General features: G+C 46.7%; 1 protein-coding gene across 2 annotated transcripts in view; it reads right to left on the reverse strand.

Annotated features, from left to right (window-relative positions):
• Positions 1-17,038, reverse strand: part of LOC138284361 (synaptotagmin-5-like) — a 525,401-nt gene that overhangs the window by 354,554 nt on the left and 153,809 nt on the right. For both annotated transcript variants that reach the window (XM_069223052.1, XM_069223054.1), the window contains one exon: positions 9,872-10,047. In XM_069223052.1, the coding sequence (XP_069079153.1) occupies positions 9,872-10,019 (148 nt within the window). In that variant the 5' untranslated portion in view covers positions 10,020-10,047. The remainder of the gene's footprint in view (positions 1-9,871; positions 10,048-17,038) is intronic.

A 17,038-nucleotide genomic window follows, 5' to 3' on the forward strand; every position in this document is an offset into this window, starting at 1 on the left:
AGACGGAGAGCTTCCTCAGCTCACGTCCGCCATTAACGCCGGCTTGGCCATGCCCCGTCATTGGTGGGAATCATGTCAAGGTGATGTATGCATATGATAAACAGTGAACCTAACACATCTTCAATATATAACTTCCACTCTCGCTCCATCACCAGGTACCCATGCCAGTGCCACCATGGAGAGGATACCAGAAACTGCCAGCCCACCACAGGATGAAGGCCCCAGTGAGGATAACAGCCTGGATGTCTGGACACTGACAACCTACCTGGCCCATCTGGGACATCTGGTCAGTATGCACCTCCCTTCCTCACCCTGCCCACCACAAACTTCCAAACCCTGTGGCCTCAACATCACAGCCTACCCATTGTCCCCGAACCTGTATCCCACGGACAGATCAAACTATTGTGTGCCCCACAGTACAGGGACCTGAGTCGACCCCTCACATCCCAGACAATGAAGGTCTTGCGAACACTGGGAGTGGGCACACCGTGCCAGGGGCACAGGCTCATGGGGGCAAGGGGCATGGGAGGGAAGCTGTGGGCCAGAGGACGGGGCCCCCAAGGGACTCTACTGACCAGGCTACCATCTTCCAACTCCTGGATGCATACCAATAATCCCAGGATAGACCGGATAAAACTCATGTTGGGGGAAAACCAATGGCTGCAGAGGGAATAACACCAGGAGGTCATGCAACAGTGGCAGGCACACAATGCCACCATGGCCTCCATTGCAGGGGTACTGAGGGATGTCAACACCACCCATTGTGCTTCCTCTACCCACCAGCAGGCCCCTTCCACTAGCAACATTATATCAGACCTATCAACATGAGCGGTAGTCAGCAGAATGGCGGCCCTACCAGGGGAACCACAAATGCAAAAACAACAGATGATGGATGGAATGCAGAACAAATTAAACATTCACCTCCAGTCACAGATCTGGGTTTAATCCATCATTTTGTTTGCGTGCCATGCCATTCCAGTTTGGACCCAGCCATATGCAAATCAATCATGACCCAGTTCCCCAGGGGAACAGTCCAGCCCGAACTGCCAAGTCAGGCCCTCCTTGGCCCAAAAACAAGCATCCTGGGACTGGTTTCAGGGTATCACCCTTCATCAGCCAGGCTAGCTTGAATCTGGTAGCATAGCAAGCACGGGACCCACGTCTGGGCATACCTTTCCCACTTGGGGTGACAAATGCAAAACAACAGATGATGGACGGAATGCAGAACAAATCAAACATTCACCCCAGTCACAGATCTGGGTTTAATCCATCAGTTTTTTGCTTGTGATGCCATTCCAGTTTGGACCCATCCATATGCAAATCAGTCTTGACACTGCCCGAACTGCCAGGCCAGGCGCTCCTTGGACCAGAAACAAGGAACCACAGGCCTCAGACACCCCTCCCTCTGTAGCTGATGAACCCTCCCCTGGAAACGTGGATGTCCATACAGACATCTGGCTAGAGCAGAAGACAAGACCACACCCACTGCCAGGAAGTGACCCTCACCTGATGTGCCTCCCTTGTGTGCCACTGAGACTCCCTGTTGACTGTTCAATGACATAACTCCATCTTCCCACTGGCAGTTGGACAATGGACCTGTGCAACCAACAGCTGTACCACCTACTCTGATGATTTAATCTACCATGACCCCACTCATCACCTCTTGGACAATGTTTGCACTAATTATGTTTGCTACCATTTCTAAATATGCACAATAAACACCAATGGAACACATCTACTGTATTAGTGTCTTCATTACAGCATCAACAAAAGTCACGAGTGCCATATGTGAGATGGCTAAGCACACCAACATCCAACAGGCACAGAAATGGACAGGAGAAGGAGGGATCCTTAGCACAAGACACATTACATGAGATATGTTCCAGGACATATGTCAGACAATTCACATTCCTGAGCCACATAAGAGTATAGTCAGCATGCAAAACTGCAATAAGACAATTACAGAGAGTACCATCAGGATGGAAGGCATGGAGCCACACAAACAACATATAGAGCACATAGAGGGCATCCCCAGTGTAGGATACCACCTGATCAGGCTCCCCCAGAGATTACCTATAGATCACAAGTCACAGAATATTCATCATGTAGCACTGTAACTAGCATTTGTCATTTACAACTCTCAATTCTCTAATCACTTAGCAATGCCTAGTGACTATGAAAGCCCAAGCCATAGGTAGCAGAGCAACATGTATTCATAACACATTCAGTAGGTGGAATGACATGACTACAGGAGAATGCTGCACACATTGTTCATTACTGGTCAGTACATCGGAGATTATCATCATGGACACTTCGGTAGGTACAGCATTTTATGAGGACATTCAACACTTGCCAAACCCTAATCAGCATACATTTATTACACTGGAAGAACTGACTGATGAGCTTAGTCATAGAGTCAGTTGCACCTTCCTCCTCTGCCACCTCATCACTTGCCATGTCAGCATTACCAGCCACTGGTCCAGCTGCCTCACCCTCATCAGCTAGTAATGGTATCTGGCATCTCAGGGTAGATAGTGGAACATGCAGTAGGCTTCTACTATCTGGTATACCTTTTGGGGTGAGTAGAGGAGGGCACCTCCAGGTAGGTCCAGACATTTGAATCTGACTTTCAGGAGGCCAATGTCCTTTCTGTTACACGCCTTGTCCTCCTGTGGGCCTCGTTGAAATGGACTTCCCCATCCATGGCAGGGTACCTTACAGGTGTCAGCAGCCAGGGAAGGGTAGGATAGCCAGAGTCACCGGTGTGATAAAATATAGGACCATTGACATAACAGGTACAGTGACAGGGAAGAATATGATGACAGAAGCAACTACAGTGGAGTACATTGTGATGGATACATAGCAAGGAGCCAAACCCTCTCTGTTTGTAGACGTGCCATCATGTGTGGGACATTGTTGTTCCTTAAAATGAAGGAGTCATGTACAGATCCAGTAAACATGGCTGTGACCTGAGATATGTACTGGTCTGCCAGACACACCACCTAAACATTAAGATAGTGGTAGTGCTTCCTGTTCCTAAACACCTGTTCATTGGCACTGGAAGGAACCCAAGCTATATGGGTGCCATCAATGGCCCCTATCAAATGAGGGGTGTGTCCCATATCATAAAAGTCTGCCTTCACATAGTCCAAATCTGCACATTTGGGAAACCTGATGTAACTGTCCAGGTGTTTTAACAATGCACACAGAACATACTTCAACACTAGACTGAACAATGGCTGTGACATTCCTGCTGCCATACCCACTGTATTCTGAAAGGAGCCTGTGACAAGAAAGTGCAGAACTGACAGGACTTGTACTGTGGGAGGGATGGAATAGGGATTGTGTATAGCTGGTAACAGATCAGGCTCCAACTGTGTACATAGATCCAAGATGGTCTAACGATTCAGACAATAGGTTTGTATGATATGCCTGTTCTCCAGGGTTGCAAGGTCAACTAGTGGACGGTACACTGGTGGCTGTCTCATTCTCCTCATGGAATCAAACCTAGGTAGAGAGGAGATTATGTTCTTTGATAAAAGGATTTTACATATGTAGGCTGTACAATTCAAAATTAGCACATACCTAACACTGTCAGACATGCATAGCACTGCAGACATATACAAAAATGGGCATCCTGATGGACTTTGGACACCAGTCTTACAGCACAATGCTGAACGTGTAAGTCCTTTAGGACACTTGTCACATGTGTCAGCACTACCATGATGGCACAACATAGGGTTACTCCCCAATTTATCCCAATATGTATATGGCACACATATATTTGCACATCATTGCATGAGATGTGCACAAAATGGCAGCCACCTGTCCTGCAGCACTGGACAGATGGCAGTGAGCTAACTCCACCGGCGTATGTCATCATGGCGGGAGGCGGTCGCTACCGCTGTGCAACTTGTCATTGGTTAACATTGCTGCCTATGGGGGATTGGGGCCAATGGCGATGACCACTGGCGGTGACGCTCATGTACATGGCAGCTGTGACCGCAATTTTCTGCAGCCTTGCTCACTTGAGTCCTGACACTGTTGCCAGCAAGGCCTGAGCTGCTGTGTACTGTCTCTGGGATCCATCATGTCATGTCCTGGAGGTGATAGGGCCTCAGCTTTCAGACCAGAAGAGCTGGAGAAGCGTGTGGATGGGGTCCTACCCCTGTATGAACAGCTATATGGGGACCAGAGAAACAGGTGAGCGCAATGCCATAATCATGTGTGATAGGGATGCGTGTGACGGTGAATGGGGTAAGTGTACCGTTGAGGTAGTATAGGTGCCTGAAGAGGGCATGGAGTGAATGCGTGTGGGCAGTGAGGATGGGTATGTGTGGGCACTTGGTGAGTCTGAAGTGTATAGGCCTCTCCTGTTAGTATGGTACCAGTGTACAGTTTACATGACTTTCTCCTTTTGTTTGCTGTCATTTATGCAGGTGAATGCCCATCAGAAGAAAGGGATCTGGCATGCCATCACCAAGGAAGTGACGACACTGGGGGTCCTTAGCCAGCAGAGCACCCTTTGTTGCAAGCCATGGGAGGAGTCCAGCAGAGCAATGCGTTCCTGGAGGGCATTCATGGTGCACTGGCTGGCCTCCAGAGATCCTTTCAGGCTCAGGCCTCCACACTGATGGCAGCCGGTCACCCTTAGTCTACTGTCCCTCTCCCTACCTCTGCCTCTACCCAAACCCAAACCCCTCTTCCCAAACCCAGCCAAAGCACACAGACACACAAGCATGCATCCACCTCAACAGCCAAAAGTACCGCAGTCAAACACAAGCACCACCAGACCCACCACCGGCATGCACACAGACAACACCCACCTGCAGACACACCAACATCCACTACCTGCACTGATTCACCCACCACCCCCTCCTTCACAGACACTACACCAGAAACACCTGCACCCACCACACCAACTTTCACAGATCCAGCCACAACTCCTATTTTACCCACAATCAACACAATAGCAGACCCGTAGACGTCCACCCCAGTCACCACATCTGCTACCACCACAACCACCGACACACCCACATGCAGCACATCTGCCATACCTTCAGTCACCACCCCAACAGACAGTCACCCATCCAGCATGGCATCTCCCAGCACCTCCTCCACCCTCCTCCTAAAACACATAAACACCCCACTTACCCACCCAACAGACACCAACCACCCACAAACATTCTTCACAGGAACTTGCACCCAAAACATCCACATAAACATCTCCTAAAGCCGCTCCCTCTATCTCCACTCCCAAACGCTTTTGCCATGACTGCGCCGTGTGTCAAAAAAGCATTTCCTCGTGGAGTTTTCCCTGTTCCCTACTCCTCTCCCACCCTGTGATACCCACAAATGGTCTGTGTTCCTCCCCAAGTCTATTCCTTCCACCTCCTAGTCCTCCCCTGAGCCCCCTGCTAGCACCCATGCCCCTCCCCCTGCCAAGACGTTGACCCTTCCCAACCCCAAACCCAAGCCCAAGCCTAAGGACCCTCTTCAAAGCCCAAGCCCAAACCCAACACCCCTCTAATGCCCCCGGGCCCTGAGGTGCCTGTCTGCCTCGTTGATGCCCTTATCCTGTGGAGGTCATTTGGCAGTCAGGAGTCAAGTAGGGGCACACGTAGGTGCTATTTGTGCCTTGGGCTTTTTGTAACTTGGACTGCCAATGGGCTGATACATGTATATAGTTATTTATTATCTCACAGAAAAAAATATTTGAAATACATCTGGCCCAACCTTTTGTTGGCTTCGAAGGTAACATACTTGTCTTGCCTTTCTTTTAACATGGCTGTATTGAATTTGGTACCTTTAGTTTGTTTGTGTGTGACCTGTATGTATGTGGCGGTTGTACTCGCTGTAGTGTCTGGCCTGCATGTGTGGGTGGCCCTGTCGTTTGTCCCGCTGTGATGGCTGTGTATTGCTTATAGGATATGGTTGTGTTTGGTGCATGCATGCGTGTTGATACATTGTGTATTGTTTGTGTTTCGATGTGTACTGGTGGTGTTGTGTGTCCTTTTGTGGTTGTGTTTGCGTTGTGTGTTGTGTTAGCGTGCTATGGCGTATGTTTCATTGTATGGCTGTGTGATTGTGTTTATTGAATGTCAGATATTGTTATGTGTTGTAGAATGTATGTGGTGTCATGTGGAGGTGTGTACTGTAATCGCTTGTTGACGCGTTTGTGTAGTAACGGCTGTGGTGTCGTTGTGTGGATCAGTGCTGTTGTGTATTGTTGTGTTCAACTGTGCTGATGCTGTATATCTGTGAGTTGCTGTGTCTTGCACGTGTGTTGGGCATGGTGTGTGTAGTGTGGGTGTGTGTGTGTGTGTGTGTGTAGTATGGATGTGCGTGTGTGCATGTAGGTGTGTATGTGCGTATGGGTGTGTGTTCACATGTGTGTGTCTGCGTCACCTGCTGTCCTGGATGTGTATGTTGTGTGTGTACTTTGGGTTTCCCTACAGTGTCAGGTAGGTGTGTATACTCACGGTTATTGTCTTTGTTGCTGGTTCCGGAGTCGTTGTGAGAGCAGGAGCAGGGGAGGGATTTACAGGTCAAGTTCACTGGTGGCTCCAGTCTGGTATGTGTTCCTGAAGGTGAATGTCTCCCTTTATAGAGTTGGTTTCCACCAGGTTTTTCGCGCGGTTCGACCACGGCAGAAACCTTGACGTTGTGTACTCTCATAATGTGTCTGACTGGAACATGGTTCCCGCTGGCCTGAAGGTGTCTACTGTCATCCGTGGTGGCATGACTGCACTGGAGGTACTGGCGGTAGTTTGGCTGTCTTCTGTTGGGAAGACCGCGAGGCTCATAATTTGTCGGTCTTCTCTGCCTGCCCCTTGGATGTACGACTGCTGAGCCAAAATGACGATCATGATACCACCAGACTCATAATGACCCCCATTGTCTCTAAAGGAGCAGCCCATTTCTTATTATTAGTTGGTTTTATTGAAAATCTCATTTGCTTTCTTATTATTCAATGCTTTCCTTCCTCATGTTGTATTTTTCCTTCCCCTGGAGTACAACTTCATTACCATCCATTTGAATGAATCAATCATTTGTATCAAAACACTGAGAACTACGTATTTCTTTTGCTTGAGCACTTCATGGGAGTGCACATGTTTTTTGCTCTCTTACTCATGCACTGCTTCCACTTTCAAATACCTACCACCCCAAGGCTCCGTGTTTTTTCACCCATCATTTAACCTGTCTTGTTTTCCGCGGCTCTCCACGTCCAATTTTTTTCTTGAATTTTCCACCACTTTGAAATTGCTGCCTGCCACCCCTGCTGCTCCTTCTGCACTGGGGATTTAATTTGCCCCTGCAACCCCTACCCCCCCTCTGTTGGTATCCAGACACTCCCCATTGTTTCTTCTATTTATTTATCTTTTTAGAGGGCCAGGTAGCTGCAATTTGCTACTGTGCTGCTCTTTTCTCTTTGATGTATGTTAGCACAATGTTTTTTTTAATTTATCGCTCCAAGATTGGTGTCTGTCATTTTGGAATGGTAAATTAAAAATGTCCACGTCTTGATGTATGCTTGCACTTGTACGGTGCCCCATGAAATTAAGTTAGTGCACATTTGATTTATATATGTGCATTCATCTTTAGCTATTGCTATAGAAACAAAATTGTTAGGATGTGTTTTTCTGGCTTATACTAAACAAGGCCTCAGTAGGCCTCGACTCCTTTTTAAAAATGGCATCTGTTTCATAATGATCATTGTATGTTTACATTTCTCATCTGACACTGCATACAGCAAAATATGCACTTTTTGTTTTGCAGTGAATTACTGTTCTCGAAGAAACTTCGCAGGAAGGTTATTTGTTACTCCCAAGGCTCTTCCTGGTCGTTTGCTGAAGACTGTACAACTATGAGTCTTGGTATTGTTTATTGCAACATTTTCGTTCTGCCACTCTCGATGGCATGAGATCAGAAAGAGTTTAATATATTCATATTAGGGGATAGTGCGTTTATATGACATTTTAGAATACTGTATTGTGATTTGCTCTTGAATAAGATATATTTGCTCATCCAATGTTGATTCACTGCATTCTGTGCGAGAAATGGGTATATAAGATGCTCAAATTTAGAGGAGAGTCATACCTTTTTAGTCTCTGCTAGGAATGCTGCACGATTTCTTGTTGATTTGCTGCACACTCTGAACTTAGATTATTTTTCGGATGTTGCTCATTATTGCTTTTATTTCTATTACTGATGGCCTTCACGGCAGTTGATTTTCTATTATTGATTTATTGAACTGAGCTTTATGCTTGATTTCTGTATTGTTCTTTATTATGTTAATACACTTTAAACCTTTCATTATTTTGATAAATCTTCATGTTTCTCTCTAAATTACTGATCTCAAACTCCCTTTTTGAGCCTATCTTTTCTTTATTAACTGTGTTTTGAAATGCTGTTCACATCTTGTCAAGTACACATTGCCTCATAGTCGTTGAGGTCAAAATCGTCCTAGATAACCGTGATCTGAGCGCTACAATCAGACAGATTATCTAAGAGATAATGCACCCAAACACACGCTGGCATGTATGTTGTCAAATTGTGATATCTGTTTTTGTTTTCGCTGATGCTTTGCCACATCAGTAAATAAGCATGTATTTATTTTTGTTGATGCAGAACAGAATTGTCAAAAAGCTCTGGCAAAGAGAAAAGGTCGGGTCACACCATTGCAACGTTAGATCTTCAAGCTTTTCCAATTGTTTTTTGCATTATGTTCTCAGTCCATTATGAGTTATTCTGCATCCAGGGGAGCTGGTAGGTATAGAGAAAGAGTAAGGGGAATCAGAGATCTGCTCGGACAGACTGTATTATGATCCTCCTTTATATGGTCGCCATCATGAGATGTGAGGTAAGGAGATTTCCCAAGATGCACTGCATTATATCCATCATTTTTATCATTGACATTTTAGGATATGGGTGCTCAGCGTATGTGACTAGTCAGGACTAGCAAGGTGGATTGCATTAGAGTTATCTGGTGACCAGCAATATGCGGCAGCTTTCTCCTGCCTTTCTAGACCTTTCTAGTTAGCACTGAGTGGTAAGTTAAGCAGGCTGTTAAGGCCAATATCTGTGTCCTCCAGTTGCCAGCAAGTTTCCAGAGGTCCTTTAGTACATTATATGACTGTGCTGTTGATGATGAGAGATCAGGGTGTGAACTGGTACATGATAACATTTAGTGACCCAAATGATATCAGAATAAGATAGGGAAGACCATCAGAAAGACTAGGATTATGGCCTTACATCATATGGTTAGATGTAAGAGGTAGAGCAGACATTGTTCACTGTGCTAGTTATGTTTGGTGTGGACTATGGTTAGAGTCTTCATATCATCAACCAGTAAACTGGTCTTCAGGGATGGAGTGGTAGCAGTTGCTTCTAATGTTCAGTAGAGAGGCATATCTTATAGTTGGGATGGCATAGCTTTTATATCCCAACTATAAGTCAAGGTCACTCAAGACTATATTGGGTGGCAGTCCCCGCGTGGGTGAAGTGCATGTGTCTGTTCTTCTTGCTGTAGTGTCGGGACTCTTCCATAGCTCTTAACTTGCTTGTGTATTACTTTGGTTCTATTCTAGGGGCAGCAGTTGTTGCAATTATCCCAGGAACACCCAGGTTTTCAATTCTATTCTGAAAAGATCATGTCACTTATAGTGGGAGCACCTGAGATACACCAAAATAAAATATTTCGAAATATTCAGAAATGCGAGCTATGTCTGGGATAAAATGAATATGAAAAAGTTGTATTTTGTTCATAAGACAGACCGTAAAGTGTTACAAATATTTATGGGTATTATGAATATCTTCAGGGTGAGTCACACTTATCACAATGTACTTTGCTTATGAGAACTTGACCTACCTCCCTTCTTGATTCCTTCACGGTATTTGTAATACCTGTACGTCTGGCATGCTAAAATCAGGACAGCAATCAGAAACAGGAACAGTGCCAGTGCCAAGAGTTCATACTTCACTGTGCTGGGGAGCGTCAGGAAGAGGGATACGGACATCCTGAGTACCACACATAAGTCAATTGCACTGAAAGATAAGATATGATGTTAAATTTAAAGATTAGTTATAGCAGATCCCCACATCATGCCTGTTATTTACGATCTTAGACTGCACAATTGTTGGTTTTGTTCTACTAAAGGCTAAATACTACCCCCATGCCTTAAAGGTTTTGTTTTCCAAACGTCTTAAGTATTTTTGAGTGGAAATGCAAATCAGTCCCCCATTATCTCTCTTCATATGTTTGAAATAATGGGCTAAACATCTGCAAATCCTCAAGACTGGTAGCAATGTCAGTCTCAGTTTTTATACAAAAAACAGTATTTCCATTAAGATTGTCTTCATCACTACTAGTCATGGAGACAAAAAGTAATTAGTTAGAAGATTGTTTTTTGTTATTACTCAACTGGGTCCTGTTGTAAGATGCATTATAGCGAGATAAGGCCCTAACCTCCCAGACCCTATGCCACTTTTCATTCAAATTGTAAGATTTAGTTCCTCTTTCTTGCTGAGCTCATAGAAATCGATCAATCATAAAATGTTCCTCAATAAACGCACTAATCCCCATAACAGAGATCGTATGTGCAGGTTACAAGACTTGACTATTGGGATCCAATCTGAGTGATTTCTGGACTCCTCACCTGAATATACATCTACCGTGTTCATTGTGCCACGTGTTAGGCATGAGGTCGCCAGCACGATATGGTTGGTCTGCTGCTGCTGCTCGTACTGCAGAAGATGCTCCACAAGACTGTACGTATACATCATGCGCACAGCGCCAGGGCCCTGCCTTATCCTTATGCTTCTTATCCGCCGAACTAAATGGCCACTTTGCTAATCACACATGGGTGTGTCTGCAGGCCTGAGCCTGTGACCTGCCTCAAAACAGCCCGTGGGAAGAAAATCAAAGCCACCAATCGAGGGAACACTAATGAGCGTGTCACAGAGCTTTGCAATCATAGTGCCTTGTTTCATGTGACAAATTGAAAAATACTGTAGCATAGCTAAACCACAATATTCTTCATAGTTAACACTCTAAACATACTTTCAACTTAGCCCTCAATAAGGTCTTGGATGATGTGATATGAAATAACTTGCTGGGTTACTCTACAAGGGATGGGTTTACAGGTGCCATACGAGCACTCTAAACTTCTTCCCTCGGGTCTAAATGGGCATTGACTGATAAAGATTGCTTTCAGAGCGCACCACGGAAGTAAATAACCCTCTGGTTTTCTGGCATTCTGTTGAGGTGCTGTGTCAAGCACTTCCCCCAAATACTCAAGGATCGGAGTTAAAAGACTAACCTAAGCAGCCCCAAAATGCTATTTGTAATAGAACACAGAAAGTACTCATTGCACTGGATGTGCTGCAGACAACTTACATCTACTCCTAGGACAAGACTGGTGTTTAGAAGGTAAAGAGAACTGTTTCGAGTAACCGTTGCTAAACGGAAATAAAACAGCAAAAGCCAGAAAAAATGAGGGGACCCGGAAGTTCATAAGATTAAGCTACAATTTGCTTTCTGTCATTTTCTGTGACATAGGGCAAATTCCAGGAATACCAGCGATGCTCAGATTCAGTTCAGTTGTTGATTGCTCGGTGAACTATGGCAACTAATTTTTGAAAGTGAATAAATCACTTTGAAGAACTTTGAAACAAATCAATCACATTTGAAGAGCCTCTTGCTCATATTTCATTCAGTGACCCTCTGACCTGCCTTGAGGCCAGGAGTCACTCGACACGGCTAACAGCTCCACCAGCCTGCCTCCATGCCCCAGACCCCACCCTTGCTTCTGAAGAGAGTTCGAGGCCCTCCACCACCTGCAGGCACCCGCCTGCGCCTTATCCCTGGTGTCTAGTGGTAGGCATATCTTCTGTATATTGTATTTTGTATTCTGTTTTGTATTCTGTTTTTCCTGTACTGTTGCGCTCATTTTTGTGCCCATTTGCTGTGTCTGCTCCACTTCGTTTCTGCCCGTTTTTGCCTTTTTGCCTTTTTTCGCTTTGTGACCTTTTTTCCGGCTGTTGCCGGTTTCCCCCGTTCCTGCTGTTGTGTCCCCTGCGTCCCTGCCCCCCTCACGCCCCCATTTGCTGCACTCTCCCGCCTCCCAGCTGCTCCTCCCTCCCACCTCCCCTTCTTAATGGCAGCTGCTGCACGGCTGCGCCGATGGTGTGCCAGAGGCGCACCAGAGGCAAGCCCGTCTGCACCCGTCCCCCTGGTCCACGCACCTCCCATGTCCCCATACGCCTCTACTCCACCACAGAGCTCCACGCTCTCAACCCCAGCCAGCACACCACCTGCGCCCAGGCCGACGCGAGACACACCCACAGACCTTTCGCATGTCACTCATGCCACTTCTCCTGCACTCAAGCCAACAAACACCACAACAACACCAAACACCCCAACCACCTCAGATGCATCCTCCTTAACACCCGCTCCGTCCACAAGCATGCCATCGACCTCTGCGACCTACTCATGACAGCCTCTTCCGACATCGCCTTCCTCACTGAAACATGGATGAACCCCTCATTGGAACCCGACATTGCCATAGCCATCCCAGAGGGATACAAAATCACCCGAAGAGACCGTATCAACAAACCAGGAGGGGGAATCGCCATAATACACAGAAATTCCATCAGGATTTCCACCAACACCAACAACACCCTGGACGCCGCAGAGCAGCTACACTTTGTGATACACATCAATGCCAACACCACTTTGCGAGGAACCCTCGTCTAAAGACCACCAGGCCCCGTCCCCTATTCTGTGACGCCATCGCCGATGCTATCAGCTCCCACGCCCTCACCTCAACAATACCTGCTCCTCGGCGATCTAAATTTCCACCTGGAGAGAGCCAGCAACTGCAACTCCATTGCCCTGTTGGAAAACCTTGCAAACCTCGGCCTCAAGCAACTGGTCAACTCGCCAACCCACTCAGCCGGACACACGCTTGATGCCATATTCTCCTCCAGCAGCCACATCGCCTTCACTCACACCACTGAACTCTACTGGACCCGACCACCACTGAGTCCACTTCTCCTTACTGAAGCCCACCACCCACCACCAACAACATCCTATCCCTCACCACAAGTAAAATAAGATCTCCATGGAACAACTGATCGCCTACCTCGCCCAATCTACACCACCCATTACCAATGACCCCAACACCGCCGCCCTCAACTTCATACGATGATTCGACGAGTGCGCAAACTCCCTTGCTCCACTCAAAAAAACCAGCAACACCCGCATCAACAAGACAGTTCCCTGGTTCACCGCAGAACTTCAGACCTCCAAACAAGAATGCCGGAAAACTGAGAAAGCCTGGTGCCAAGAACCATCAGTGAGCAACTTCTCCGCCCACAAATCAGCCATGCGCAAACACCACCAGCTCATCTGGACCACCAAAAGATCCTTCTACAAAGAACGCATAGACAACAACGCACACAACAGCAAGGAACTTTTCACCATCATCAAGGAACTCACCAAACCCAAATCCTGCGCCATTGACCCTCCGCACTCGCAAGACCTCTGCAACTCCCTCTCTAGCTACTTCCACCGCATGATTGCAGACATACACAAAAGCTTCATAACGCCGCCACCCACTATCACCACCAATGACGCAGCCAACCCCACAGCACCCTGCCACACCAACGTACTGAGCACCTGGACCCCCGCCAACGATGAAGAAACCAGCAAAACCATGAGCTCCATCCACTCAGGCTCTCCAACAGAACCCTGCCCCCACCACGTCTTCAACAAGGCCAGCCAAATTATTGCTTCCCAGCTCCTTCGAGACCGCCACCTTCCCAGATATTTGGAAACACGCCAAAGTCAAAGCCTTGCTCAAAAAACCGAAAGCAGACCCAGAAGACCTCACAAACTACCGACCTATCTCTCTATTCCCCTTCCCCGCGAAGGACATAGAGAAGAAAGTCAACAAACAACGGTACCGCTTCCTAAAGGACAACATACTTGATGTCTTCCAGTCTGGATTCCTCAAAAACCACAGCACTGAGACCGCCCTCATCGCCTGCACTGACGACAACAGGACCAGACTTGACAAGGGTGAAACCGTTGCCCTCATCCTTCTCGATCTCTCCGCAGCCTTCGACACCGTAGGCCACAAAACCCTTCACACACGCATCTTCGACACCGGAATTTGCCACAAAGCCCTGGACTGGCTCACCTCCTTCCTCTCCGAAAGAACCCAAAGTGTTCACCTCCCTCCATGCCGGTCTAAAGCCACCAAGACCATATGTGGAGTTCCCCAAGGATCCTTACTCACCCCTACCCTCTTTAATATCTACATGGCTCCACTCGCCAGCATCGCCAGCCACCCACGGGCTCAACATCATTTCCTACGCTGACGACACCCAGCTCATCCTGGCCCTCAAGAGGAACCCCTCTGCCACCAAGATCAACCTCCACGTCGGACTCCTCACCATCGCTAATTGGATAACAGCAAGCCACCTCAAACTGAACTCAGGAAAAACCGAGATCATCATCTTCGGACCCAACAAGACAGCATGGAACGACTCATGGTGGCCTGCCACCCTAGGACCACCCCGACACCCACCACCCACGCAGGCAATCTCGGCTTCATACTACACTCGTCTCTTTCCATGAGTCAGCAAGTCAACGCCATATCATCCTCTTGCTTCAACACCCTCCGTATGCTATGCAAGACCTTCAAGTGGATTCCGATAGAAACCAGATGAACGGTCACCCACGCTCTCGTCAGCAGCAGACTGGACTACGGTAACGCCCTCTACACGGGGACCACAGCCAAGCATCAGAAAAAACTCCAGCGCATCCAGAACGCCGCTGCACATCTCATCCTCAACCTCCCTCACCACGAGCACATCTCCCCCCACCTCAGATCCCTACATTGGCTGCCCATCAACAAAGGGATCGTCTTCAAAATCCTAATCCACGCTCACAAAGCACTCCACGACAGTGGACCGACTTAACCTCCACATCCCGAAACACCAGCTCCGCTCCGCCAACCTCGCCCTCGCAACAGTCCCTGCTTTTCAATGCACCACCTCCGGCGGCAGATCCTCCTCCCACCTCGGCGGCAAAACCTGGAAGTCCCTCCCCACCACCTACACAAGACCCAGGACCTCCTAGCCTTCAGAAAGTGCCTAAAACATGGCTCTTCGAGCAGTAGCAACCCCTCCTTCCCCCCAGCGCCTTGAGACCTTACCGGGTGAATAGCGCGCTTAACAAATTATTGATTGATTGATTGATTCGGTAAAAAACATAGAAGTTGCAACTGAGCAACCTTAAAAATCTATATCGCGGAAGCTATTGAATGGCACAGCATATACTCTACTAGATTCTCCGGATGCGTCCACTGCCCAACGCAGATTTCTTTAAAGTAGTGAAGAAAAGTCCAATTATTAAAACATTCTGGATTGGCGTCCTGGCACATATTAAAACTATTACGGAGTGGGAGGTTGAACAAACAAACAAATAACGCTTGTTGGCTCTCTTGCCCAGTTTGCACAACTGGCCCCAGTGGTGGTCAAGCCAGGCATAGCAATTCATTGGTTAAGTGTCCGACCTTCTGAGGTGCAGACTGGAAGGACTGACCTCTTGGAATGTCCTGGAGCAGAAGAGACACACATGAGGAGGACAAGGAGAGATGACAGGGAGACTTATGACCTTCTCTCATGGCGTATGATGGTGCAGGAATTAGCGTCGTTTGGTGAGGACGCCCCTGCATAGAGGCAGGGGTATAATGGGTACGGGCGACTGCAGATTGGAAGGCTCTTAAACACTCTATTGGGAAGGGACACACAGGGATTATAGGCTTGCTCTGCTACCATTGATAAGATTCAGTGTTGTACTTTTGAAAATCGTACTATACAGCTGGGATCTCAGCATCAATGTCGCTACATGATGGCACCGAATTGAGTAGCGGTGGGGGGCATGAGTTGTTATCTATTTCCTAAAGTTCGATATTAATTGCTTTTCAGTTTGACTTTAACTTTAAGCTAAGAGATGTTGCACATACAGAGGATAACTCTATTGGTTCTTGTCGATGCTAATGTCTGTATGCAAAAGGTGAATCGCAATGCCTCCTGATCTTTTGCTGACTGTATGATGTTCCATATCTGAAAATGCCAAAAAATAAAATTAACAAAAACCTTAAAAATCTACCTTGGTTTTAATTGAGAACCTGCAAGGAGATCACAATGGATTTGTTTGTGTTACTTTCTATCTAGTCAATTCAATCCAACGTGATTTTCTTAAATGCCTTTTGTGTTGCACTTCACAGTTCCCATTACATACTTATGTGACAAAATTAATCCGTTCTCAAAGAGGTAGGTCTTTTATTTTCTGGTCACAACTTTAGAGTGCTCTTTCTCTTGATTTATAACTAAACAATCAATTTCTGTTTAAACACGGACTACGTAGCAGCTTTTACACATAATGTCATGACATTACTTCATGAAGCTAGCCACGGTCTACTGATCAAGTAGCAAATATCAACTAGTATGTCAGGAGTTGATCAATTGTTTAATTCCTCCCATTAGGTTCTCTTGCCTCACCTACAGCCATTGTATGCTTTAAAGAAGTTTAATAAACGGCTTTATAATTAGCTAAACTGGACAAGTCAAATGTGCAATTTAGTTGACATTTAATTAGAGGTTTCTGGTATAGAGGGCAGAAAAATATTGTGAACTTTACAACCCATCCCACTGATGATTCCTTCTCTCTCAGTTTTGCACTGCCACTTACCACTTGCAAGAAATCCATGCTCCATATTAGGCTACCTTTACGAGGAGATTAATCATCCTAAGGGTCAATGCTTCCCTGGTCCATGCTCGCAAAGTAGTAATACTTCTAAATTTCAGAATCCAAATATGCATGAACGATTATGGATGTCTCACATTCGGTAGAGGCAATACCTGTCATTGTGACTATTGATCCACTCTGAGGATAAACTAACCACTTCAAATAAACCAATGGAAATGCCATGCTGCTACAAACAGGCAAGGGGCTCTCACTCTG

Source organism: Pleurodeles waltl, chromosome 3_1, assembly GCF_031143425.1.
Source record: "Pleurodeles waltl isolate 20211129_DDA chromosome 3_1, aPleWal1.hap1.20221129, whole genome shotgun sequence".
Taxonomy (NCBI): domain Eukaryota; kingdom Metazoa; phylum Chordata; class Amphibia; order Caudata; family Salamandridae; genus Pleurodeles; species Pleurodeles waltl.